Source organism: Ictalurus furcatus, chromosome 24 (assembly GCF_023375685.1).
Source record: "Ictalurus furcatus strain D&B chromosome 24, Billie_1.0, whole genome shotgun sequence".
In the NCBI taxonomy this organism is placed as follows: Eukaryota; Metazoa; Chordata; class Actinopteri; order Siluriformes; family Ictaluridae; genus Ictalurus; species Ictalurus furcatus.
Genome location: NC_071278.1, coordinates 10,012,475 through 10,040,474, shown reverse-complemented (window position 1 = coordinate 10,040,474; position 28,000 = coordinate 10,012,475). Strand labels below are relative to the sequence as shown.

Genomic DNA, 28,000 nt, shown 5'->3' with positions numbered 1-28,000 from the left:
CCTCATAAAATGGTCCATGTACAGGGATGAAGAACTGGTGGATTTTGTCATCCCCGTGTATCCTGGGCAAGATGCTGGTGTTTCTGAGCCTGAGTGGTCACCAGACAGGGAAGGTGAACCTCAAGGGCACTGGTATGATAAGGTACAAAAGCTGAAAATTTGGACATATATCAGTAAATTTTGTCTAGCTGGTAATTAATCATTTTTAAGACTTTTTAGACACTCTATGAGTGTCTTGTAGCTTCATAATCTTTTCCTATTTTGGGGCTTGTGTGATTACAGTAGATACACAGTACACAGTAGTAGATTCGGTCTGTGCCAAGTCTATGCTATAAGTTTTTACAGGACACTGTTAGGTCAGGCACATCCATAGAATGTGATATAATGTCATACAATTCATGGAGTAATATTCTTTTTCATATCCTGAAGGGCCACAGCACTGGATAGTTTGGTGTTTCTCTGCAGTTTTGCATTTGCCCAGGACACGAAACAAGCAATGCATCATAGTTACTACACCTTTTATTACATTTAGCTGCAGTTCTGATTTCTCGGATTGATCTCAGTATGTGTATTTACTTTGGCATATAGATGTACTCTATCCGAAGTCTGCCCACAATGTTGTACCGAGAGCGAGCTGAAGAGGACGGGATTGAGGACATGACACAACTTGAGTACAAACTTCTTAAACTTTTTATGTTAAACAATTTGTTGATTAAAATCTATAACAAGTGGTTCTTATACAGGGAACTGTATAATGTATTGAAAATAAAACTCCTTTTGCCAGGGAACTTCATGAAGCTGCTGTTTTACTCAACCTTAAAAAAAGGTTTGACCGAGAACTGATTTACGTAAGTAGAATTTCCACCCTTTCCAAGGAATTTTCAACCATAGCTTCCATTTAACAAATATATTTTAGTTTATGGTTATTGAATATACTTTCATTTGTGATATATATATATATATATATATATATATATATATATATATATATATATATATATATATATATAGCTTGTCAGTTGTGCATGTATCTTGCATGAGTGATATGTGAGTTAGACAAAATTTTGTTTCCTCTCAAGACATACATTGGAAGTATTCTAGTAGCTGTAAATCCCTACAAGATGTACAATATTTATGGGACAGACCTGGTGCTTCAACACAAAGGACATGCCCTTGGTGAAAATCCTCCGTAAGTGTTCTCTTTCTTTTTTCTATCTAGCACGAAGACTAGAGGTGGCTAAATTAACGTCTCAAATATTTTTTTTTCAGGCATTTATTTGCTATAGCAAATGCGGCTTATGCAAAAATGATGGATGCCAAACAGAACCAATGCATCATTATCAGGTAATGTTGAATTACTGTAAAGGTGATATTATAGAATCATCTATTATAGTAGCTATTTAAACAAAATAATGCATTTTGACTTTACTATTTAAAGGAGTTAAAAAAAAGTATTTAAACCAGTATTTTAAGCAGTTTATAAAGGAATCAGAGTCAATTGTGTTTGACACAACTGATCATCTGGAACATTTTAAACCTCTCTCAGAAGGAGATACTTGTAAGGAAAGACTGCTAGTGTCTGGGCTAGGACTGAACCTACGGATCATGTCTCTGAAATGTATCCAGTGTTGTCTCAGGGAAGCTGGCATGACACACGCATTTTAGCATTTGATTTCACGTCTGTCCAACCAGACACCAAGCTCATTACTTAAATGCAAAGTAAAGGAGGTGGAAATCACTTCATTACACGCCAAGTGTCTGTGCCAGTTTACCTACCTATGGTGTTAAACGGATAATTAGGGATTTAGGAATGTGATTATCATCTTTCAGTGGTGAGAGTGGCTCTGGCAAGACTGAGGCCACAAAGTTGGTCCTGCGCTATTTGGCTGCTATACAACACAAGCGCAACATTACACAGCAGGTATAGCTAAACCTAATAAACTACTTTGCAAAAGCATTAATTTTTTATTTTTTTATATTTTTTTTATTTTTTAGATTTATATCTTGTAATAAATCTAACAAATCTGTTTTGTTTGTTTGTTTTCCTTTCACATGTTCTGGGACAGATTGAGGTATTGTGCCTTGTTTGTATGTGTGCACCCTGAAAAATATCCTTCATGTTATGTGTGTGTTTCATGGAACATTTGTTATTTTAAATTTATACCACAGTTGATTACTATTCTATAACAGCAGCTATGACAGAAGTGCTGGCTGCAATATTTATATTAATGAGCTTGTTCTAATGTGTTATTATTTCTATAGTAACACAACCCCCAGAGGGACTTGTACATCACATGCTCCACATAAATGGATTTAAAAATGCGTGTAATCGTTGATGTGGAGCTTTCTGTGAGGAGAATTTGATTTAGCATTTTTGGAGTCAGTGTCAGTGTCAGTGCTTTGTAACAGTCAGAGGTAAAATTTTCTGACCCCGGAAAGTATTAGGATGGAGGACTTTGCATTTTTCTTGTAAAATGACAAGCTACGTTTTTAAATAACTTTGGGGTAGAGATCTACAACATTAAACGTAACAATAACTGAATAAAAAGTACAATGTGTTTTTTTTAATTCATAAAAAAAGTCATTGTTGAGAAATAAGAGAAATGAAACACTTTAGGATGTGCTATTAGTAGAAAATAATTAATTCAGGAATGGAACCATATACCCTAAACCCATTAATCTGGAATGGGATGTTCAACAAGCACATACTGTATGGGTGTTCCAAGATCTGGTATCCATATGCTTTTGACCATGTGGTGTATTTACAGAAGGTTACTGATGAAGAGATGTTTGACATTAACATTTAGTTAAACTGTTGTCTTTTTATGGTTGACACAACTTCCTGTGTTTAAATCTACAGATTCTCGAAGCTGCTCCACTCCTAGAGTCATTTGGAAATGCCAAAACCGTCAGGAATGATAACTCAAGTCGATTTGGGAAATACATAGAGATATTTTTGGAGGAGTGAGTGTGATTTTTAAAAAGCATCCTTACATTTCTGCATGTTTGAACTGATGCGAAAGCTGATATTATTTATGTTAGGCATTCTCTCTTTATTTGTGGATTGTCTCTAATGGCAATACTTTTATACAGTATTTTCTCTTTTTAATCAATGTAAAGATGTAAAACTATTTTCCGGTTTATTTTTAACACAATATTTAACACTAAAACTATAATTCACTTACTGTTTTTAAAAATCAGGGGTGTGATTAGTGGTGCCATAACCTCACAGTATCTACTTGAAAAGTCAAGGATTGTGTTTCAGGTGATCTTTCCAATTCCGTTATTCTAAATTTGCAGTTGTGCTTACATACTTTAGCTGACATGTTTATGTTTCTGTGCTGTGTGTGTATTTTTCCTTCTAGGCCAAAGATGAAAGAAACTACCACATTTTTTACGAGATGCTTGCAGGCCTTCCTTCACAGCAAAAACAGTCATTGTACCTCCAAGAGGCAGAGACCTACTATTACCTCAATCAGGTGAGTTTAGATGATCATAAACAATGTGTGGTCTGAATCTGAATGTTCAATTCATAAGAACAAAAACGTTTTGCTGGCTTTTATTTAAATATGTGCATTTACATATATAAACGTATAAATAGCCTACTTGCCTTCAGTGCACAGTAGTTTGCTTTGGATCATCGCTATTACATATTTATTTCTGTCTTTTATTGTGTTTCATGTGATTTGATTGACTATTTTAATATTCGTATTTAAATAGTATATTTTTGTTTTAGCTAATTAATTAATTACTTAGTTAATATCATCTAGGTAATTATCAGTAGTTATAAACCTGACCTAATATTTACCTTGATCACACAGACAGTGATATCTTTTTTTATTGGTCAGGGTGGGAACTGTGAGATCACTGGTAAGAGTGATGGGGAGGACTTCCGCAGGCTTCTCAGTGCCATGGAAATCCTTCATTTCAACCCTGAAGATCAAAATGGCATCTTCAGGATCCTGTCATCTATTCTCCATCTGGGAAATGTCTTCTTTGAGAGATATGAGGTAGTGAGACAGTATATTTCCCCCTCATATCTCAGATGTTCACCTGCCATCACAAATGTTACACTTTTCCATTACAATTATACAAATACTGTGACTTAATAGGAGTGTTGTATGTCCTTCAACACACAGACAGACTCTCGGGAAATGGTGTCAGTGGTGAGTGCTCAGGAGATTAGAGTGGTGGCAGAACTCTTACAGATTTCTCCTGAGGCCCTGCAGAAATCAATGACTTACAAAGTGACGGTAGGACATAAATGTGTGTAGAGAATTCTTGCAGGCAATAGTTTTGTATGTATTGATTTGGTAATCAAAAAGTAGTAGTTCATTGTCATATTTTGTACACGTTATTATATGCTTTTACCAACTTACACTTAAAATCCTTCCAGATTTTACACTGACCTCTTCCATTTTGCAGTCCTAGGTAGCACTGGGTTATTATACACTCACTGTCCACTTTATTAGGAACACTTGCACACCTGCACGTTCATGCAGTTATCTAATCAGCCAATCATGTGCAGCGCACTGCATAAAATCATGCAGATACAAGTCAAGAGCTTCGGGTAATTTTGACATCAAACACCAGAATGAGGAAAAAGTGTGATCTCTGTGACTTTGATCGTGGCATGGATATAGGTACCAGATGGGCTGGTTTGAGTATTTCAGAAACTGCAGTTTACATAGAATTGTGTGAAAAACATTTTTAAAACCCATCCTGTGTGCGGAGGGTCTGCAGACTGAAACACCTTGTTGATGAGAGAGATCGGAGGAGAATGATCAGATTGATTTGAGCTGAAAGGAAGTCTATAGTAATTCAAATAAGCACTCTTTACAATTGTGGTGAGCAGAAAAGCATCTCAGAATGCACAATACATTGAACCTTGATGTGGATGGGCTACAACAGCAGAAGACCATGTCCCTGCATAAATGAGCAGGTGTACAGGTGTTCCTATTAAAGTGACCATTGAGTGTATAAAGTAGATATGGTAAAAGTGAAGCGAAGTACACAACGTTTCTAAATAGGATGTTTTCAGACAACAGTTCTGTCAGTTGTGTCAGCAAAGTACTTCTACAGTAGTAGGAGGTGAGACCGGGGTGGGACAATGACGCAGAGGGTAGTGTTGCTGGCTTACAGCTCCAGGGTCCCCAGTTTGATCCTGAGCTCGGGTTACTGTCTGCATGGAGTTTTGCATGTTTGCCCTGTGTCCACTTTAGTTTTCTCCAGATAGTCTGTTTTCCTCCCACTTCCCAAAAAAGATGAAATGGCTATGCTAAAAAGCCCCAGGTGTGAATGAGCGTGTGAATGTGTGTGTGTGCATGGTGCACTGCAATAGACCGGCATCTGATCCAGGGAGTATTCCCATCATATAATGACATGATTGGTGTATTGTTTTTAGGTAGTACTAGTCTGTCTTGCGCAGAGCTAAGTTTTGTCTATGGTCACAGTGTCTGGACTATGACTAAATGAAAAGATTAATTTAGACCACAATTTGGGGTCAAAGTGACTTCGTGGTTAGCACGTTTGCCTTTCACGTCCTGGGTTGGGGATTCACCTCCATCCTGTGTGCGCATGGAGTTTGCATGTTCTCCCTGTGCTTTTGGGGTTTCCTCCCCCAGTCCAAAGACATGCGTTGTGGGCTGAATGGCATTTCCAAATTGGATGGATAGACCACAATTTAGGGGCGCACAGTGGCTTAGTGGTTAGCATGTTCGCCTCACACCTCCAGGGTGTTCCAGGGTGTGCACACTTCCACACCTCCCGGTGATTCCCACCGGGGCCCTGTGTGTGCAGAGTTTGCATGTTCTCCCCCATGGTTTCCTCCGGGTACTCCGGTTTCCTCCCCCAGTCCAAAGACATGGATGGTAGGCTGATTGACATGTCCAAAAAGTGTCCGTAGTGTATGAATGGGTGTGTGAATGTGTATGTGATTGTGCCCTGCGATGGATTGCCACCCTGTCCAGGGTGTACCCCGCCTTGTGCCCTATGCTCCCTGGGATAGGCTCCAGGTTTCCCTGTGACCCTCAAAAGGATAAGCGGTATAGAAGATGGATGGATGGATGGAGATGACAATTTATCATTGCATAGTTTTAGGCTCATCGGATTATAATTAGAATATGGCCTGTCTACTAGATATGAAAAGTAATTTCAAAATGTTGCACTCTCATGCTCCACATGTAACCTCCCATCACCATGGATTACTTTTCCAGACAATTGTTATTGATAAAGTGTTTACAGAATATTTAGTTTGCTCTTTATGGCCCCTTCTCTGAACTAATAACTGTTAGAGTGGTAAAGAACAACCTGACCCAATTAATTTTTCATAGCTCAGAAAAAAAAGAAAATTAGCAGTACGATGTCCCTGAGTCACATGTACATGCACAATTTACATTTCCGCAGAGTACCATTATTAGTCCTTAACACCGAAATGTCTTTTACTATAGGAGACAATGAGGGAGAAGATCTATACCCCTCTATCAGTGGAGAGTGCAGTTGATGCCAGGTAAGCCATGAAAATACAGTATTTCCCAAAAATGTCTGGATCAGAAAACAAGTTTACACTAATTAAAATGCAATTTCTGTCTGAAAAATAAACCAGAGATGCAGTTGCCAAGATCCTGTACTCCCTCCTTTTCAACTGGTTAACAGACAGAATCAATACTTTGGTTTACCCAATGAACGAGACACTGTCCATCTCCATCCTTGATATCTACGGCTTTGAGGTATTGTAATGAAGTTAGCATGTTTTTCTATTTTTAAAGGTGGTTAAAAAACAACTGGTGAATCAAACCCTTTGTGCTTTACAGGACCTCATCTTCAACAGCTTTGAACAGCTTTGCATAAACTATGCAAATGAGTACCTACAGTTCTTTTTCAACAGGGTCATTTTCAGGGAAGAGCAAGTAAGCCTTTTCAGTTCATTCTAATCCTCTGAGCTATACAGATTTCAAAATACATCTGAATAAATGACTTTCAATATCTGAAGGAGGAATACAGCAGAGAGGAAATTCCCTGGGAAGAAGTGTATTATAATGACAATCAGGCCTGCATTGACCTCATTTCAGCGAAACCCCATGGGGTACTTCGGATCTTGGATGACCAGAGTGGTTTTCCACAGGTGTGATGGTAGTGATTTATCTCCCTCCACGTTTCTGTGCTTAAGTTCTTCAGACTGTCATTGCATCGTTTTATCTTTAGGCTACAGACCACACCTTCCTTCAGAAATGTCATTATCATCATGGCCACAATCCTCTGTATTTCAAGCCAAAAATGCCTCTCCCTGAATTTGCCATTAAACACTTTGCTGGAAAAGTCACCTATCAGGTACAGTTAATAGTTTATCCACATTTATTTTTATCAGAGAAATATTTGAAAGTATGGACTGAGTTACCTGTATCTTCTTTAACAGGTCCATAAATTTTTGGACAAAAATTATGATCAGGTTCGCCAGGAGGTGCTCAATCTTTTCATGCAAAGCAAAAATAAGGTAATAGAGTACAGGCATTACTGAGCACCTTCTGTGGATTTGTTAACCTGGGGTTTAAGGTTATGTTTCTCTTGTTCCAGATGGTTGCACATCTGTTCACAAGCTATTCAGAAACTGTCAATCAACAGAAGAAGACCAGCACGGTTACACGCAAATATCAGCCATCCACAGTTGCTGCCAAGTTCCAGCTATCTCTTATGGAGCTTGTGGAAAAGATGGAGAGGTAGACCATGTTTGGAATGTACTTCATTCCCAAGAGAAAAAAAAAACCTGCCTGTTTCTTTATCTAAACCTGTGATTTCTTTCATTTGGTGCCAGATGCAACCCATTCTTTGTGCGCTGCATAAAGCCAAACCATAACAAGGTACGGTACAAAGACATAGTATAAGAAGATCAAGTGTTCAGCAGTAGATTGAAAGTCAATTTAGGTGTTGTGCTAAGAGGCTGTGATACCTGCAGGAGCCTGGAGTGTTTGACATGGACCTGGTCAGCACTCAACTTCGTTACTCTGGGATATTGGATACCATCCGCATTAGGGGACAGGGCTATCCAATCAGAATACTCTTTGATGTCTTCCTTTTTAGGTAAAGTCCTGGGTGACTGTAGTTAAACAGTCTCACACTGAACATACTTTCAGTTCTCCCTCTCTCTCTCTCTCTCTCTCTCTCTCTCTCTCTCTCTCTCTCTTAGTGTCATTAGGAGGTCCTAATGACCTGTGGTAGGACAAAATCAATAATGACATAGCCTCAAACAAAATTAAGTCAAGATTTTATAAAACTTGACTTACTGTATGTTATAGGCTACTATCTAGTGAATGAAATTATATTAGATTAATAGAGTAACCTATAGTAACCCATAATAGGCAGGTCATTTTGAATGATTTAGGCATATCTTTGTTCAACAGCCTTTGATGTAATATCATTACCCAGGGTTGTTTCAGCAAAATTCCCATTCCAAACTACATCTTAAAAATCACACAACGAACCTGAAATTACCCCCAAAAATGACTGTAAAAGGGATTCGTTTTTCTTCGTTTTTGTCAACCTTTGTGTGGGGGAAAAAGTTTCTCATGTACTTCACACATATTTCTGATGCATGGACATCACTCAATAATCCCTGTTCGCTTCTTCCAATCTTTGCAATATATCTTGCAATAAAAATGGTTCTGTCCATCATAGATACACCGTGTGTACTTACACTTTGCCATTTTACAGAAATGTGTACAATTTAATTCTACTGAATTGCTATAAAACAAGATCTGGGTGGCAGTGGAGTATTTTTAAAGCAGGCAAATTTGACATCCCTGTCATTAACTGCTTTGTCTACTGCTCCTCCCCTGAGCATGGGGGAGCATGATTCTTGTCTCAGTGGACCTCTATTAGTGCTTGTTGTAGTTCTCATTTTTGACCACTAATAATTATAATAATAATAATAATAATAATAATGCAATAATAACACCATGCAAGCTAAGCAAAATTGCACAACATCTTGAAAACTGAAAAAAATCAAAGGAACATAACCTTATATCAGTCAAATAGCAGTTAAAAAAAATATCACTGGTCACTCATAAGAAGTCATTAGTGTTTCAATGGAATTTAAAATGTTTGAGGTTATGAATGAAGACTTTATGAAGATTACCATTTGTTAAACCTGCCCCAATGGACGAGCCACCACTGCACAATTATTAATGCTATGCCTACACTTAAACTTAACATGAAACTTAACCTCACTAACCAAAAAGGACACCTTTAGGCTCTTTAGTCGTTCTTTTTATTTATTTATTTTTTAAATGTGTGTTTGCTTCTCATCTCTTTTAGATACAAATCCTTGCTGGGCCTAAAGCAGGCTCCTCCTGCCACTGGGGAAAACTGTGTTATCATGCTAAGGAAGCTTTGTCCTTTAAGACCAGGAGCTTTTGAAGTGGGCATCACCAAGGTGGGATTCTCTGGTCCAGATTATATTATCCCTAACACAATTCACAGGGCTTGAGTAGACTTGTTTGCCATTATTCACGTCTCTTTATGTATATTTGCGTTAGCTGTTCTTAAAAGAAGACATCTATTACATGCTGGAAAGTAAGAGAGACAGAGTGAGGCATGTTGCTGCTTTGACCCTGCAACGCTACACTCGAATGTTCTTTGTACGGAAACGCTATGTAGCCTTTCGCATGAAAATCATTCGATTGCAGGCGCACTGCCGAGGTTACCTCATACGGTACAGATTCTCACTGCTGCCCCATAACATTTCCTTGACTAGGAATCCATAGTCTTGTCTCTGGTTTCATTCTGACACATATACATTCGTATGTGGCTCTTTACAGGAAACACTATGTGAAAATGCGAATGAATCTGGCCAGATTCCGCTCAGTGGTCCACATGTATGTAAATCAAAAGAGATACATTAAGGTACAGATGGTATGGCTTTCACTATGAATGTCGAGATGTTCACACTGTGTGTTACATTCTGGCACTAAACTGTAGCCATTATACATGTCTTTGCAGATGATATTAGAAGCCAAGAGGAGGGCAGAAGAGGAGCGAATCCGAATAGAAATGGTCAGAATTACAACTTAGCCTGTTTGGTCTGTCTGAACTTTATCTTAATTTTAAAACATTTATCTTGAACTTGCAGGAGTTGGCAAAACGGGAAGTCGTCAACGTCACACACTTGGCCATTCCAGCAGAACTTGGGGGGTTATTACAAGCAGTTGCAGGTACAATTGCAATGCTAGTGCTTTTACCCTGAAGCAAAAAGCAATGAACAATTATAGCTTCATAGAATGTAATCAAAGGCAATGTCACCCTGGTGCTTTTTACAGATGAATGTCTGTCTGTCTTTTGTGTTTGACAGGAGGTAGAGAGCTTCATTCTGATTGCTTAGCTCTTGTACAGGCACCAACAGTTCAGGTGGAATCCCAGCTCACACTACCCCTCGACATCAACAACTACCCCATTTCTAAATTCATCCAGCTTCATTTCAGAGTAAGTTGTGCTTTCAGATTCATTCCTAATTTGTCATTAAAATCTCCCAAAAATAAATTTTGTGACGGTTTCGATTTTGCTTTACAGGAACCAATGTTTGGAATGTTGACTGCACCTTTGAAAATGCCCTTGACTCATTTAGATGATGATCTCACACAGGAAGCTCTAGATATCTTCATCATGGTAGAAATGTCACACATTTACCCTGTACTGTTATATATATATCATGTTTGAATTTTATCTGATAAAATGATTGAAAATACTCAATGCCATTACAGATTTTGAGATTTATGGGTGACCCACATTTGAATGGTGCCCAGGAGAATTTACTCGGAAACTACATCATTCAGAAAGGGCTTTCCAATCCTGGCTTACGAGATGAAATTCTGTGTCAAATTGCCAATCAAGTGTGGAGGAACAGCAACCCAGATAATGCCGAAAGAGGCTGGCTGCTGCTTCTCGGCTGCCTCAGTGCATTTGCACCTTCCGACAAAATAGAGAAATACCTTCTAAAGTGAGATTTGAACTGCTTAAGTGTATGTATCTATGTGCACATCCTGTTATATTACGTTGGTCTACATTGTGGTCTTCTACATGCTACAGGTTTGTGTCAGACAATGCCTATAATAGCTATAAGGCAGTTTGCCAACATAAGCTGATCCAGGCCATGCAGAAGTCCCTTTATGGACCAGAGACAGCAAGGACTTACCCATTGTCCCTGCTGGAATGGACTGCCAACAGAAAGAAAGCCAATATGGTCCTACAGGTGCACTGTTTTGATGGTGAGAGTAACATATCTTCATTACTATCCCGTGGATTTTTCAGCAGATTCTTGAAAGGGAACTATTGCTTGTAAAATTTCACTAGCTTCAGCCAGGCACTATTTGCAATACAGAGACTTATCTCTTCTTCTTATCTTTCCTTTCTAATTGAGAACAGGTATCACTGCTGTGGTTTTCACGTGAAACCTAAGTATGGAATAAGAGGAGGCCTGAAATGGCTTCTAAAGAAATGGAGAAACTAGGGTATCAGTCTCCTTTAAGATTACCATCTTCTATTTCTTACTGTATTGGCATGGCTGGGATATACTATAAGCGCATTTCTATAACAAAAACGTGCATAAGACAAGCACACATACAGCACCCAAACAGCTTTGCCCATGTTTCTCCTGTCACTCTCTTCTGTCTCAATTGGCCTAGCAGAGTTTTTCCATCACAGTAAACATTTTAGGCAATTATGTAGTGCTCAGCAAAATGAAGAGACACCTGATCTGTAGTGCTAAACTGAATGGAAAAAAACATACCAGAGGTGTTGCCTTACCTCTTCACACCACCTCTCTCACTGTGGTTGTGAACATAATGATCTTTCCACAGGAACCTCCTTTCTGTGTCCTGTAAACTCATGGACCAGTGGAGAGGATCTGGCTGGGGACATCCTTCAGTACAGGTACATACATGCCAGGGAAAACATGTTGGTAAAACACTCCTGTCAGGCTTTGAATTAGCAGGATCGCACAGAGCTCAGGTTCACAACCCTGGTCCTTGAGTACCCCTTATCCTGCACATTTTAGTTTCCCTGCTTTAAGACACCTTAAACTCAACAAGGGCTGTTAATTCGCTGATTGGTTAAACTGAGAGTGTTAGGAGCAGAAAAACCACTAAAAGGTGCAGCACACAGGGTACTTCAGGACCAGGGTTGTTGACATAGAGAACACAATTCCTCTACTGTCCTCAACCAGTCATGGCTTCATCACTCTTTTCTTAGCTTTCATGTAATAATGTACATCGTGATCTCTAACTTTACTGAGCTGCATTTGCTTAAAGCATTGTAGCACAACAAACATAATTCAGTAATTGCTTAAAAAACAGAAATAGCACAGATCTCACACAGTGGACTGAAAATGTTGTTGTATTCGGTTTTGTAGGGGTGTTACAGAGTCCTGGAAGGGTTGTTCTGTCATCATGAAGGAGCATGGGCAATGGGCTGAGCTTGCAGGGCATGATTATGTAATGGACCTGATTGCAGATCTGGAGCTAATGCGAGATTTCCCAAAGCAGAAGTCCTATTTCATAATCTCTGCTGAGAGTCCCACCAGAACCAGACCCAATGCCAGCCTGTTAGTAATATTTAATTTACTGTATAACAGTTGAATTAGTACATTTGGGCACAAGTGTTCTGTTTAAAAGCAGATATGAGTGGCTTATACAGTATTATGAACAAAGTATATCTGTTGTACACACACTGATGCTTTGTTTTAACTTACTCCAGTGCTCTGTTTAGAAGTGGTTTTGATTCAGATGATGAAAGTCCACTCCTTAACCCACCAGTGGCCAGCAGCAGTCTACTAGATTCTGATGGATACTACAGTCATGGTCTGATGCTTCAGTAGTTTTTTTGCCTATTGTTTTCTCTCTATAATTGGATAGTCAAATTTAAATGCTTCATGTTTTGTTGACAAATTAGTGGTTTAGAGCTGAAGTTAGAATTGGGGTTTGTTAAGTTGCCAAGGGTCAAAAGGCTGAATATACAGTAGACACTATGAGGCCAAAAGTTTGTGGACAAATAATCATCACACTCAGGTGTGGCTGTTGAACATCCCATCTCAGATTTAGTCCCACCTTTGTTGTTATAATAACCTCCACTCTTCTGGGAAGGCTTTCCACTAGATTTTGGAGTGTGGCTGTGGGGATTTGTGCTCATTCAGCCACAAGAGTACTAGTGAGGTCAAGCACTGATGTTTAGTCAGGAGTTCCTGGAGTTCAGTCAGTGTTCCAGTTCAGCCCAAAGGTGTTCATTGGGGTTGATGTCAGGGCTCTGTACAGGACATTTGAGGTCTTCCACTCCAGCCTTCTTAAACCATGTCTTCATGGAGCTCGCGTTGTGCACACGGGCATTGTCATGCTGGAACAGGTCTGGACCTCTTAGTTCGAAGGGAAACAGCATACAAAGACATTCTAGACGAAATGTGTGCTTCCAAATTTGTGGCAACATTTTGGGGAAGAACCACATATGGATGTTCAGGTGTCTGCAAACATTTGGCCACATATTGTACGAGGGGAACTATGTTCATATCATATATTTTTTTTTTTTATATCCATACATGATTAAAAAAAAATCATTTCCATGCTATTAACAGAATCCGATTTTAGTGAGGCTCCACCTCAGAGAGGTATGGACCGATATCTGGACAGCTTATTTGACCCAGTGCTGTCTGATGGTAGTGGGGTAAGTCCCTTTAGCTTCTTCCCTCTAACTTGATTCTCCACTGTTGTATCAACATGATATTTGTCTTGATAATTCAGTCAAAGAGTGTAAACTACTGACTTTATTTAACACACTGCTATGAAACATATTGATAGTATACTGTATACATTTATAAATAGTATGAATACATCAGGTCAGTTGTTAAATCTACTGGTTTCTGTGGATCATTTGAACCTAGTTCAGTGTAATTGATTGAGCATCAAATGACCAATTGGCACCAGGTCCCCAGCACCAGAGGCGATTAAGTTACTGGATTACCGTACTTCTTACAGCATTAAGCTCCATATGATTTCTTAGCCAACAGCCATTAAACCATTATACCTTTAAAGGCGTTTTCAAACTCCCTTAATGTAATGGATGGCTTCCAGAAACTCACTTGCTATCAGGTTAGACCTAAATAAATGAACTGATATTATTTAATTGTCATAAAGATTAAACAAAATACCTTTTGCATAAGCCAAAGGGTAAATTAAAAACATCATTAACATTGTTGGCATAATTTTAAAAGTAGCATACCACGCATAAAATTATCGATTTCTCCCAGGTTAAATGCTTCAGCGTGGTAAATGAGAGCCAGATATCTGTGGTTATAGTTAATGGGCTAAGCTGCTCTTAGAGAGTATAAGGTACTCCCAGGGGGGAGATTGATTTCTCGTGTGAGTGAACACAGAAGGGGCCCTGGCTGAGTTAGAGCCTGTTCCTCTCTGCCTTATCTCTGAGAATCAGGATCTGGAGAAGCCAGCCAGCATGTCCAGTCGGATGAAGGGAGCTGGAGGGATTGGAGGTGAGGATGGAGAAGAGGAAGAAAAGACACGGGCCAACAGGCCTTATCCCCCAGGACTGCAGCCCGGTGGTGAGTCATTCAACTGCCTCCCTTCCTGCTCTTACTTCACCACTCATTAATTATGCATGGAAGCCCTTGTGTCAAATGGTTCCTAAACGCAATCATCAGTCTGCAGGGTTGAATTTAGACTTCCAGTTTGCCTGAATTTTTTTGGCATGTTTTTCGAATATTTTTGGCATGGGTTTTGCGAGGAACCATAAGGTTAAGGAAGACCATGCTGATTTTTGTTACTAAGCAGTTTTCTCCTACTGCCCAGTGTAGTCACCTGTATGAAATGTACTTCCAAGTTGTTTTGTTAACAATATCAAGATTTTTTGTTTCACCTCCACCTGAACTCCATTAAATAATTTAATTTAGTAATTTAATATAGTAGTTCACAATAAAGTGGTAACGTTTATTTTTAGTGAATACATTGGAGAATACATTCTTTGTCACCCTGGTCTGAAACAATGTAGTACCTTTTTCCAGCGGTTCCCGTTCTACCTGTTATGGGGACTATGATGCCACCTATACCTATGCCAGCTATGCACTCTGTGCCTTCAACTCTTACCCCAACATCTACAGCCTCCGTTCCCTCTGTTTCTCCATCAATGCCATCAGTACCATCAATGCCAGCTATGTCATCTATACCTTCTATGCCAGCGTTGCCTCCTTTACCGCCTTTCTCAGCATTACCTAATGTGCCACTGATGACTGATGGGGCAGGTATGAATGCATCAGATCACTCTTTCTACTGCTTGTTGTCACATCTTGTTTCTGTGTGAATACTGTTAGAAAATGGAAAGTGATTTTATAAGGGATTCTTATGTACTGTACTCTTTAATAATCCAAACACAGTAGATCCCAATGTCCTTGCACAGCAGCAGCAAGCCATCATCAACCAGCAAGCGATCATACTTGTGAGTATTTGGAGCTCTAACCTGAAGCCATCAATCCACCACTGAGTCACAGTCTGAATGTTGTGCAGGTTCGATATGAAATTTGAACTGTTATAGATCTAATTGCTGGGCTGTTGTGCTGTTTAATAGGCTCAGCAAATGACAATGCAAGCAATGGCCCTACAACAGCAGATGTATAATTCAGTGGGTAGGCCATACACTGGTCCATCTTATCACAATGAACATGCATCAATGCCCCGCTCTGGCCAATCAAGCCCAGTGAGTATCTCTAGACACCCTAAATGTGTTAAGCTTTTTATTATAAATTATATAAATAATTATAAATATATAATTTAACACACCATTAAAATTATTTTAACATCGTCATTGTATGAATCATATATTTTATTTATTAAAATTTATTAGTTCTATTTTTTTTTCATGTAATCTATAGTTCTGTGGTTTTTATGGGGTGTACAGAAAGATTTGTATGACCATTATTTTTGAAATTCTTAACACACAGTATTATGCAAAAGTCTTAGGCACCTTAAACTTAAGCATTTTTAAAGAATATATTTTGTCTCTGATTTCTATTTTATGACTTCTGCGTTATTGGTTCAGTAAAATGTTTTTTTTTTTTGGATTTGCAACAAAAGTTAAACGTTTCAGACAAATGTTTGTATGTCAGTAATAAAAGCAACATATTACATAATAAGCATCTTAGCTGTGCAGCATTTCTTTCCAATTGCCTAAAAGAAAAATGGGATGCCTTGGCGCGTGATGTTATTTCGGCGCACATATTTGCACCGGTCTCCAGAGAAATTTTGCATACTGAAAGTCTAGTGTGACCACCGCTTAAGACTTTTGCATGGTACCGTACAAGGGCAGATTTAGTGATTTTGGGGCCCTAGGCAAAATATGGGAATGGGGCCCTATTCAGTGACTGCACGTGGTTAGCACGTTCGCCTCACACCTCCAGGGTCTGGGGTTCGAGTCCCGCCAGGGCCATGTGTGTGCGGAGTTTGCATGTTCTCCCCGTGCTGCGGGGGTTTCCTCCGGGTACTCCGGTTTCCTCCCCCAGTCCAAAGACATGCATGGTAGGCTGATTGGCGTGTCTAAAGTGTCCGTAGTGTATGAATGTGTATGTGATTGTGCCCTGCGATAGACTGGCACCCTGTCCAGTGTGTACCCCGCCTCATGCCCGATGCTCCCTGGGATAGGCTCCAGGTTTCCCCGTGACCCTGAAAATTAGTAAGTGGTAGAAGATGGATGGATGGATGATTTGCAATTTTTAGGGGGCCCTTGACTTCTGGGGGCCCAAGACGGTTGCCTACTTTACTTAGTGCTAAGTCCGCCCCTGCTACTGTATACAACTAACTTCTCCACACAAAAAAAAATTCTAATGGCTAATTAAATTCTAATGGCTGATTGCACTTTGTGTAATCTTGCATATTGTTCTGTGTTGCACCATGGTCCTGGAGAAACAACATTTCCTTCCAATGTATATAAGCTATATAGAGGAATGACAATAAAAACCTGACTTCACTTCCAATGTATGAACCAAATCTAAAATGTCTAATGACTTAATATCTTATTAATTATTTTTGTATATTGGTTGATATTTGGTCTTAGCAAGTTATTCACTTCATTATTCTTTATATAGTGCTCTTGTTAAGTGTTTCCAGTAAATGGTTAGCTTTTTCTTAACAGAACAAATCTGAAACTGGACCTACTCCACACACTCAAGTTACACCTGCCCTTGCACAGAGACCCTTCCGGCATCATTACGGTAAGTCAGAATCTCTGAAGTATCAGTCATTTTTGAGATTCAAGTTGCATGTTCATTATTATCTTCCAATGTAACTTGCTTTTTTCCACATTTCCTAATTGAGTAGGTTGTACATATCATACCCAAGCAAGTCATTAATGCTTAAATATATTTTCTAAGGCCAGCCCAGGACAATCCCACAAGAAAATGTGGTGAAATCCACCATCTCAAACTCAGAGTATATAGAACCAAGTCACAACATCAAAGACATCATTAAACAGTACCAGCCTGGCATAGTCAAACCTGTAGATGTACAAAGGTCTGTATATTCCTACAGCCAGTTTAACCTACACATGAACTGATATTACAACATATAAAATGTTTAGTACCTGAGATATCCTTATCTAAAGCCATCCAGGGCTTCATAACTTGCTTGTGAAACTTGTTTTTATCTGTAATTACAGAAGAGATGCTAAAGTGTTTGTTAAGAAGCCAGACCCTCATGATGAAGCTATGATGATCCTTAAAGACCAGATGAATTCACCACCTACCCAGGTAGATCAGTTAATAGCAGCAAGTATTTGACACCTTACTCCATTACTAATAAATAATTTACCAAATGAAATAAATGTCTTCGGTGTTTTCAACATCCAGCAGAAAAAGGCCTATAGTCCAGGCTCTTCTGCTTCAGATGTCGCAGAGCTTGGCAGACTACAACCATCAAAGAGCATAAAGATGAAAAGACCACCTCCAGTGCCTGCTATCAGTCAGAGGTCCCCAGCCCCAGCACCCGGTCAGTACGCTTCATTACAATTCACAAGACAGATATTGGACCTCATTTATCGTACCATACTTTTATATCATAATCATACTTTTAATAAAGATGTGTGAATGTGTTCGTAGGGTACTCTGAAATAAAAAAATTCCTGCCAGAATGACAAAAATTTCACTAACACTGCTTTTCTTCATACTCACATGTGTATATTGATGAATACCAATCACCCTTAGTGCAAGGCACGTTCAAGGCATGTTTTGCTGCTTTGCATTCAGTGATGCTCACTAAACTCCATTAAAAGGTCAAGCTAATAGGGAGCTGAAAGCACAAAATGAGGACAAAATATTGAGAGAAAAAAGGAATTTCTCAGAGGCAGAAGTGAAAGATATCTTGATTCACATGGACACAAAAATATATTATTTAGCAGCATAACAGCACCTGCAAAGGCCAAAATCTAGAGACAAATAACAGAAAAGGTGAATTTGGTGTCCATGAGTACAACTGAGTACAGCGTAGATATCTTTGTTTTTGCCCTTTATTTCATGTCAAGCCATTTTCTTTTTCACCTCATTTAATTCACACCTATCACTTCACACAGGGGAAGTGCTATGTTTAATTAACTCAGCCAGTGTCAGTCAGAAGCTTCTGGTGTTTTATAAATGGTGGTATATGGTATAATGGTGCAAAACACAAAAAACATCCTGTGAGCGGAAAGTCTGCAGGCTGAAATACCTTGTTGATGAGCTAGATCAGTGGAGAATGGCCAGACAGGAAGTCTATAGTAACTCAAATAATCACTCTTTACAACCGTGGTGAGCAGAAAAGCATCTCAGCATGCACAACACATCAGACCTTGAGGTGAATGGGCTACAACAGCAGAAGACCACATCAGGTTCCACTCCTGTCAGCCATCATGGCTATCATGGGCAAACTGACTCACCCAAAGTGGACCGCACTTTTAGATGGCACTTTTTCTTCACTCTGATGTTTGGTGTGAACATTAACTGAAGCTCCTGATCTGTATTTGCATGAGTTTTTGCATTGTGCTGCTGCCACATGATTGGCTGATTAGATAACTACATGAATGTGCAAGTGTATAGATGTTCCTAATAAAGTGGACGGTGAGCGTCTATGTCTCAGTGTTGATTGAGACATACCAGACTGGTCACTTATCTCTCTTTGATGTATCAGTAGCAAGAAATCCAAGAACTGACAAAACCTGGACATGCTCTGGAATCTCACAAGATCATTTTGTTGGTTGAATTAGTGCTGGCTTGATGTGTTGCCTGACATTAAATGAAGATGCCATGGCAAAGAAAATTAATTTATAAGCCAGCTTTTATCCCCTGAAAAAAAAAATCATACCGGTCTCTTAATATCTGTTTCCCTCGGTGTGCGCTAAATCGTAAGCTGCAGCATGCTCTACATATTCCAGCACCCTAATGCCAGCTGATCCACTGCAGCTCGTTCTTATTTTATATGGCAGCATTTCTATTCTCTTAATTGAATGAAAAGTGCTACTTGTCATAAATTATGGATTAGTGTTGGTTTGCTTTCTTTAATTATTAAGATTGTTTCATATTTAGTATTTCTTTAATTAATTCCATTAATATGAAATGACAGGGGCACGGTGGTTTAGTGATTACCATGTTTGCCTCGCACCTCCAGGGTTGGGGGCTCGATTCCCGCCTCCGCCCTGTGTGCGTGGAGTTTGCATGTTCTTCCTGTGCTTCGGGGGTTTCCTCCGGGTACTCCGGTTTTCTCCCTCTGTCCAAAGACGGGTGTTTTAGGCTGATTGGTATTTCCAAATGATCAATAGTGTGTGAATGTGTGTGTGATTGTGTCCTGTGATGGGTTGCCCCACCCCCCGTCCAGGATGTGTGCCCTGAGTTCCCTGGAACAGGCTCCAGGCGACCCGGCGACCTCGTGTAGGATAAGCGGTTCGGAAAAGGGATGGAATATGAAACAACTGGATTTCACAATTTTCATTAAATCCACATGGGCAGTTTAAATGGTGCAGCATAATCTGTATATGAAATTGCAGTAACTCACTGTCAATGATCTAATTTGAAGCCTGTAAATTAAGGTTCACACTAGTGAGTCTTCTTATACGTAAATGTACACAAACTCAGGATCTCTTGTAGGATGCGAACATTTTTCCCAACTTACAGGATTTTCACGAAAACATTTCTTGTGTAAATGTTTCTGCAAACGATTTACAAATACATTTGTTCATATCAAGCATTATAAATGAGGCCCATTTTTTATTATAAATATGTGGTTGGTGACCAAGAACAATGTTTATGGAATTTCATTACCCTGTTGCAACTAACTGTGAGTGGGTGGTCCAGTATCTCGAGAGCTTCCAGTTGAAGAGGAGACCATTCAGACCCAACTCCATAGGAGGAGCAGCGAGGAGCACTACACCTACACAAACGTACCCTGGAAGATCTACCTGAGAAAAGAGGTAAGGTGTGTAGGTGTGTGTGTGTGTGTGTGTGTAAGAGAGTAATATTCCAAACACTCTGTTCAGTGGCGTAGTGTCATGTTGTTTTGCTTGTTAGGTTTTCTATCCCAAGGACAGCTTTAACCACCCACTGGTATTAGATCTCCTGTTCAAGCAGGTCTGCGTTTTTATTTCATGCATGAGTTTTATTCTTCCATCATCTAGTGCATCACCTAGATGTCTGCATCATTCTTCCTGCTGAAGTACTTTCCATTTTAACAGTCGACTCTATTTCAGATTGTCCACGACACATTCTCCGAGGCTTGCATTCGGATCACAAAGGAGGAAAGACAGAAAATGAAATCCCTCTTTGGTATGCTGCCGAAAACAAATACGGATTAAAATAAGCATCCTAGCCTTTACATTATTAATTCTACACCCTGGTGTATTTTTATACTTTAATAGCTGAGCACAGCATTGACGAGGGTGCCACAACACAAGACGAGAATGTGAAAAAAAAGGTTGTTATTGCAGCAAGGGACACCTGGGAGATCTACTTCTCTCGTCTTTTCCCAGCATCTGTAAGGAACTCCTTTCACCTCTCCATCTATTATTTCCTATTTAAAGCCTTAGGTTTCTTAGGTTTTGTGTTCGTGTGTGTGTGTGTGTGTGTGTGTGTGTGTGTGTGTGTGTTACAGGGCAGTGTGGGCACTGGTGTCCAGGTGCTTTCAGTGTCCCACAGGGGAATTAAACTGCTAAAGATGGTGAGGAGCAGCGCACTGGCTCCAGATTACTTCAGAGTTTTGAGACCTTACAGGTACGTTCCAGAAGAGGTAAATTATTTACCAGCCATCACAATAGATCTTGATTACACTGATGTGTGTGATTTTGATTGTGTTTTCTTTCCCCATACAGCTACACAGATATCATGTTTGTCACCATTCCCTCTAAGAACATGCTGGAGTTCAACCTCACCAATGAGAAACTGATTCTCTTCTCAGCCAAAGCTCCGCATGTGAAGACCATGATTGACTACTTCATCACAGAGCTGAAGAAGGTAAGCTTTTTCTTCACACTTGCACTGGGTTCAGCGTAGGCAGTGCTGGCTTTGTGGAGTAATCGTATTCTCTTTTGCTGTAGGACTCCGACTATGTGGTTGCTGTGCATAATTACATGACAGATGACAGAACAATGCTGAGTTTCCACAAAGGAGACATTATACGCTTGCAGAAAATGGAGGGGCTGGAGGAAGGTGAGGCAGCTTCGCTAGGTTTGTGAGGTCTACGCAGCATCTAAATGCTTCAAAGGTCTTAGGAGTGCTTCGTAAATGGAACGTTGACACATGGTAAACTGGCTAGCAGTGATGCTGTGTGGATATGAATGCCGATTTAAGACATATTAGTTGATTTAAGACATCTATTCTCTGTGGATGTTCTGTAGGCCACTGCTATGGTTGCATAGTGAAAAAGAAGGTCATGCTTCTTGAGGAGATCAAAAGAGACACATCTGACTTTGGTGGGTCAGTGTACACTGTCTGCTTGGAGTACTGTTCAGCTTCTAGCTTCTGCTTTAGTTTCTTTGTCATCTTTGTGTCTCTTCCTCTGTCGATAACTCGGAAATACTTTTTCTTGTTCCTTCTTAGGAATCATAATGTGTCTCTTGGTGTATTTTCCCAGTAGGTGATTATGTAATACACATTCTTACCGTATATAATTCGTTTGTGCTACCTCTAGGCTGGAAGTTTGGAGCGGTCCATGGTCGTGCAGGGGTATTCCCTGTGGAGTTCGTCCAGCCAGTGGCTGCTCCAGACTTTATCAACCTCCCTGTGGACAAGAAAGACGAGCCCAAGAATAAACAGGGTCATGTGGCAGCCTCTGCCGCCGTAGCCGTAGCTGTAGGTTCCACTGCTGCGGCCCATGAGCTCGACCGCTCCATTGAAGTATGTTTCATGCTGACATGAAATCTTTTTTCATCTAGTAACATTTGGCAGCATTTTATGCTTACTCTAGACCAATTCTATATACAGACTAGCCTCTGACTGTTTAACATTTCATGAAGATATAGATTTTATAGATCGAATACGTATTAAAGTGTTGAAATATTGTAGCAGGACTATAAATGTTCAACCCTAAAAGTACTCAATATTGTATGGAACAATTGAAAAGCAGTCTTGCTTCTGTGAAACATTGTGTTAAGTTGAATCGAACAGTCTCTCTGCCTCTATAATGAAAAAAACAACAACAACATATTATTCTTGCTCCCCTCTAGGTGACTTCAACAGTGAGTGATTATACCGAGGCCCATACAGACTACAGTCACATAGATATAGATGAGAGGATTTTTCAGGACAGCCAATACAACCTGGTGGAGTTTGCCAAGAAATATTTTCGAGAGGCCCATAGGAAGACCAGGTCAGTGTTTTCCTTTAACTTTGGAACATGACGCTAGAAATGGTATAGTAGGCTCTCATGGCTCACATGTCGTGTTACTTTTACAGTGATTCACAACGGCAAAGGTCAAAGAAGGGGAAGGAAAGCAAGGAATTATCAGATATGGTGAAATTTTCCAAGGTATAATCATACAGCTGGTGTTATACACCATACACATACATACACACACACACACACACACACACACACACACATATATATATATATATGCAATGCATCCTTAGCTATTGCATCCTTAGCTATTTATTTATGTAACAAGAATATTTTCATGTGTTATTATTTGTATTTGGGATCAGGCACAGTGGCTTAGTGCTTAGCATGTTTACCTCACACCTCCAGGGTTGTTGGTTTGGATCCTTCCCCCACTCTGTGTGTGCATGGAGTTTGCATGTTCTCCCAGTGCTTTAGGGGGTTTCCTCCCCTAGTCCAGAGACATGCATTGTCGGCTGATTGGCATTTCCAAATTCTCCATAGTGTGTGAATGGGTGTGTGTGATTGTGCCCTCTGATGGGTTGGCATCCCGTCCAAGGTGAACCCTGCCTTGTTCCCCGAGTTCCCTGGGATACGCTCCAGGCTCTCCTGCGACCTTGTGTAGGATAAGCGATATGGAAAATAGATGGATGGATTATTTGCACTCCCTTTCAATTGTTGTATTTGGTGTGTTAAACAGTCTCCTATCCAAGAGTCCTTGATTGAGTTTACTGATGAAAACATGAACAAAGTTGCTGCAGACATTTTCTTGGGTAAGTGAGAGACTTTCATAGTCTTAACATTTGTCGTTATGAAAGTGCATGCACTTATTAATGAAATTCAAATTACTTGCAAATTAAATTGCATGGAATAAAATGATTCTTACTCGTGCTGAACGTTGCTCATTATAGTTGGATCTGAATATTGCATTTTAATGTTTGACGCTGTGTTCTGAATTGTAATTAAAAGATTAATTATACTATAATTGTTTGATGTTTATACATCAGGAAATAGATATTCGGATCCGATACATACATTTCTATCTCTAACTATGCTTTTTCTAGCTATAATGAAGTTCATGGGGGACTACGCAATCAAAGGCCAAACTGAGCAAGAAATCATCAGCACCATACTAAGGGTACTCAAGTAATCCTATTAGAATTTTTGTTAACCTTTAAGTAAAGAGATGCAGTGTCTCGTTTAAAATAAATGACATTTCTGTTGCAGCTTACTGGCGAATATGGTTTACTGAGAGATGAAGCGTACTGCCAGGTCCTCAAGCAGATCACCGAAAACACCAGTTCCAAAACGTACCATCTCACGTTTCCTTATTTTATAATATATCATGAATGCAATGTGCCTGGTAATATTGACATTAGACTTCTTTTACTGTGTTGCTCAGAGACAGTTGTCAGAGAGGCTGGAGGATCCTATACATCCTTACAGCATACTACCGATGTTCAGAAGTACTGAAGCCCTACCTATTGAAATACCTTCAAGATGCCTGTGCAGGTCCAGGGGTACAATACCAAGGTACAGTACTGTTATAGCCGAATCTTGATGAGGATGCACAGATCTTTAAAAAATTGCATCAATTTGAGAAGGTCCTCGATTTTTTTCCAGGCATCGCCAAAGCTTGCGAACAGAACTTAAGGAAGACGTTCCAATATGGTGGCCGCAATAAATACCCTAACACCATGGAACTAAAGGCGATGATGGTAAGTTATTTTATCCATTTAATAATTAATAAGCAGTGGTGGTGTTCCTATCCTTACTTAGATCTTTTCATCTTCCTGACCACTCTAGGCCAGCAGGAGCTCCAAACGGCAGCTATTTCTTCTCCCAGGTGGAATTGAGCGTCATCTAAAAATTAAGACCTGCTCAGTGAGTTGTCCTTTTTCCACATTATTTAAAAGTTAGATTATATCAACAAGGTGCTTGATCTATAAGGACTGTCATATGTAGGTTGTTCTGGATGCCATTGAAGAGCTATGCTATGAGATGGGTCTACACAGCATGGAGGGAATGGATGAATATGCTGTATTTCTCGTCACAAACAGAGGTGAGAATGTATTTACCAATGGACACCACTGGAACAATGAATTTTTACTGACCAAGTGGGTGAAAAGAATGTGGCCTATTTGATTGATAACAGGAACCTGTGAATCTGTAGGTCAGAATGTTCAGCCACTGAGCAAAAGGGAGTACATCTTGGATGTCACCACAGAAGCAGAGCTTATTGATAGCAACTACAACCTGTGGTTTAGAAGAGTGATCTGGAATCAGCCACTAAAATTCGATAGCGAGCTTGGAGTCACCATGCATTACAATCAGGTACTGTATATGTCAAACCACACTGCTTTTCTAAAATACAACAACATTAGTATTTTTATATGTATTGCTTATTAATGTCTGTCTGTCTCACATCTTTATTTGTTCCACAGGTTACCCCGGATTATTTAAAATCACTTCTGAACGTTGTGTCACAGGGCAGGCTTAGCGAACAGCAGCTTCAACAGGTGTCAAAATTAGCTGCCCTGCAACATCGCGCCAAGGACACCATCTCTCTTCCAAGCCTGTAATTCTACACTCACTAACTTTAATCTATACAACACATTACAGTGTCCTGTGAGTGCAAAACAAACCACAACAGCAAAACCAAAAACAACCACAGGGTGTCCCAAAAGTCTCCATTCATAGGGTTTGCCAGACCACGTCGGTTGTCACTTCGTCAGTTGATGTTCCATCGCAGCTTTGCAACAGCTTCCCAATACAGCCATGAGGATGATTTCAGTACGTTCTTCTTTTCTCAAAGGCGTTCTCAAAGGCTATCTGAAAACAATATATATATAATATAAACTAAGTATGAAAAATTTTGGAAAACATTCTGCTAAAAAGTGCTAATTTCCCCCTATGTATGGGAACCCTGTAGAAGTTCAGAAACACATCAGCAGATAGGTCCTTATTGAACATAACCTGCTTGCTGGTAATTGTACACAATGAATAACTATCACAAAGAAAAAAAAACGAATTGCAGTCTATTATCTAGTTACCCCAGTGAACACATTTTAATGTGAAGTTACTGTTGTTATTAAAGCGAGGAGTGATACTTTCTTCTAAACCTCAGTTTCCTTTAGGCAAGTTTTTAGCATTGTTAATGCAGTTGACAGCATATCTAAAATCACATCATATCCATGATAAAAATAAGTACACATAACAAGCACGAGTAGACTCATCTTTACTCTTCGCCCTTGCAGTAAATATCCTCCAGATCTCCGTTTTTCATGAGCTCTCAGGCTGACATGAGCTGTTTGCTGTTGCGTTTTTGGTTTTGAAGTTGTGCTTTGCATTTATGAGCCACCATCACACTTCAAACTTGATAGATAGTGATCCTCCATCACACTTCAAACTTGATAGTCTCTCTCTCTCTCTCTCTCTCTCTCTGTAATTATACTGAAATACTCCTCTTTCCAATAATGCCTATTGTCTCTTCATGCTGCTAAAGCCATGAGGTCCAAGACTGCATCCCTGTCCCTCTGTATGGACTACAGCCTTCCCAACAGTGGATGAACTTGGTAACCCAAAACATGCAGCAAGTCCAGGCACTGAGCCCCCATCAGGCCAGAGCCCAGTTCCTGGGTGAGGAGTTTTCTTTGTTGTACAGTATAGTACTACAGCATTTGCAATAGAGAACATTAACTAGATAAGAGAGCATGAATGTGAGTGTTCACTATGTGAACCATGTACTGATAACAACTTTTCTATACTTTGTGACTGTAGGGCTTGTAAGTGTTTTGCCCATGTTTGGCTCCTCATTCTTCTATATACAAAGCAGCAGTAACAGCTCTATAGACTGCCCCTGCATACTAGCTGTCAATCAAAATGGCTTGAACTTTCTGAACAAAGACACACACGTAAGTAAAAATACAAGATTTTGATTTCTATGGAAATGGACCTATTATTGTTAAAAAAAAGGAAATAATTCATAAATGGATGCCCTACTATTCTCCAGGAGCTGATGGTGAAGTTCCCCCTGAAAGAGGTGCAGTCTACGCGGACACAGAGGCCTGTAGCTGGCTCCAGTTACCCTTACGTAGAGATAATGCTGGGGGATCTAACATCTCAGCGCATCACACAACTACAAGTAGATCAGGTATGAGATGTGGACATTGAATTTGCTACATTATAAAATATATGATTTGGAGAAAGGATTCTATGGTACTTTTTAAGCATACTTTTCTCAGCCAGTTTTCTGAGTACTGAAAGATGCTTGTATGTGTGACTTGCAGAGTCTGGAGCTGTGCCGTGTCATCGCCATGCACATGGACAACATGCTGTCCGTGCGAGAGAAGAGACTAACTCTGCCTCCCAGCGAGATCACACTTCTTTAATATGCCTTCAAACAGCACATCAAACTATTCATTGTCTCATCAAAGAGATAGTGTTATTCAAGCCTTTCTTTCAGATAACGTTCAATTCAATTTTATATGTATAGCACTTTTAACAATGGACATTGCCACAAAAGCAGCTTTACAGAAATATATCAATTCAGGATATCAATTTTAAATTAATAAATGTATCCCCGATGAGCAAGCCAGAGGTGACAGTGGCAAGTAAAAACTCCCTGAGATGACACGAGGAAGCGACCTTGAGAGGCTCAAAAGGGAACACGTCCTCATCTGGGTGACAACGGATAGTGTGATTATAAACAATTCCCTTCTATAACTGTGTACTACATGGTCAAAAAGTGCAGTTGTGTAACCAGGAAATTAATTATAGTTTTCACATGAAGTCTATTTTGTTGAAGTTATCAACATTTCAACATGTTTTTGTTAACATATTACATCAAACTGGAATTTGACCAAATTTAACCTCATTATAACAATGTTCACATTTACCAAAAACTATTTCTAAGTGTCTACTCTACGGCTGGACAGGATTCCATGGTTTTAAATATCACGACTACCTCTCAAAACATGTTGAAGAAATTCATTTCATATGACCACAAGGACTGTGATGTAACATTTTCAAGCTCTAAAGCGTAGCACAATTGAATACGAATTTTTATTATTTTTTTAAAGTATGCCATTTTTCTACTGCTGAATTGTGTTCTAAATTATTTGCACTTTACA

The 28,000-nt window shown here is 39.6% G+C and overlaps 1 protein-coding gene across 1 annotated transcript; it reads left to right on the top strand.

The window, feature by feature from the left end:
- The first annotated feature begins 1 nt into the window (after nucleotide 1).
- Nucleotides 2-28,000, top strand: myo15aa (myosin XVAa). Its single transcript, XM_053612813.1, has 65 exons — nucleotides 2-142; nucleotides 589-671; nucleotides 785-848; nucleotides 1,080-1,189; nucleotides 1,270-1,344; nucleotides 1,831-1,921; nucleotides 2,067-2,072; nucleotides 2,861-2,964; nucleotides 3,202-3,265; nucleotides 3,366-3,479; nucleotides 3,849-4,010; nucleotides 4,140-4,253; nucleotides 6,450-6,508; nucleotides 6,605-6,728; nucleotides 6,813-6,908; nucleotides 6,992-7,123; nucleotides 7,204-7,329; nucleotides 7,415-7,492; nucleotides 7,573-7,715; nucleotides 7,811-7,856; nucleotides 7,952-8,076; nucleotides 9,310-9,427; nucleotides 9,531-9,724; nucleotides 9,813-9,897; nucleotides 9,994-10,047; nucleotides 10,124-10,205; nucleotides 10,343-10,656; nucleotides 10,752-10,987; nucleotides 11,077-11,255; nucleotides 11,847-11,919; nucleotides 12,398-12,589; nucleotides 12,742-12,845; nucleotides 13,610-13,698; nucleotides 14,458-14,590; nucleotides 15,050-15,286; nucleotides 15,419-15,480; nucleotides 15,610-15,738; nucleotides 17,170-17,248; nucleotides 17,408-17,546; nucleotides 17,692-17,782; nucleotides 17,882-18,020; nucleotides 20,354-20,469; nucleotides 20,567-20,626; nucleotides 20,746-20,821; nucleotides 20,914-21,029; nucleotides 21,147-21,265; nucleotides 21,364-21,505; nucleotides 21,589-21,700; nucleotides 21,889-21,963; nucleotides 22,182-22,387; nucleotides 22,717-22,859; nucleotides 22,946-23,018; nucleotides 23,569-23,641; nucleotides 23,933-24,006; nucleotides 24,096-24,178; nucleotides 24,271-24,401; nucleotides 24,492-24,586; nucleotides 24,675-24,752; nucleotides 24,834-24,930; nucleotides 25,042-25,202; nucleotides 25,313-25,446; nucleotides 26,374-26,507; nucleotides 26,649-26,782; nucleotides 26,881-27,021; nucleotides 27,158-28,000. The coding sequence occupies exons 1-65, from the start codon at nucleotides 17-19 to the stop codon at nucleotides 27,257-27,259; spliced, it is 7,446 nt and encodes a 2,481-aa protein (XP_053468788.1). The 5' UTR covers nucleotides 2-16; the 3' UTR covers nucleotides 27,260-28,000.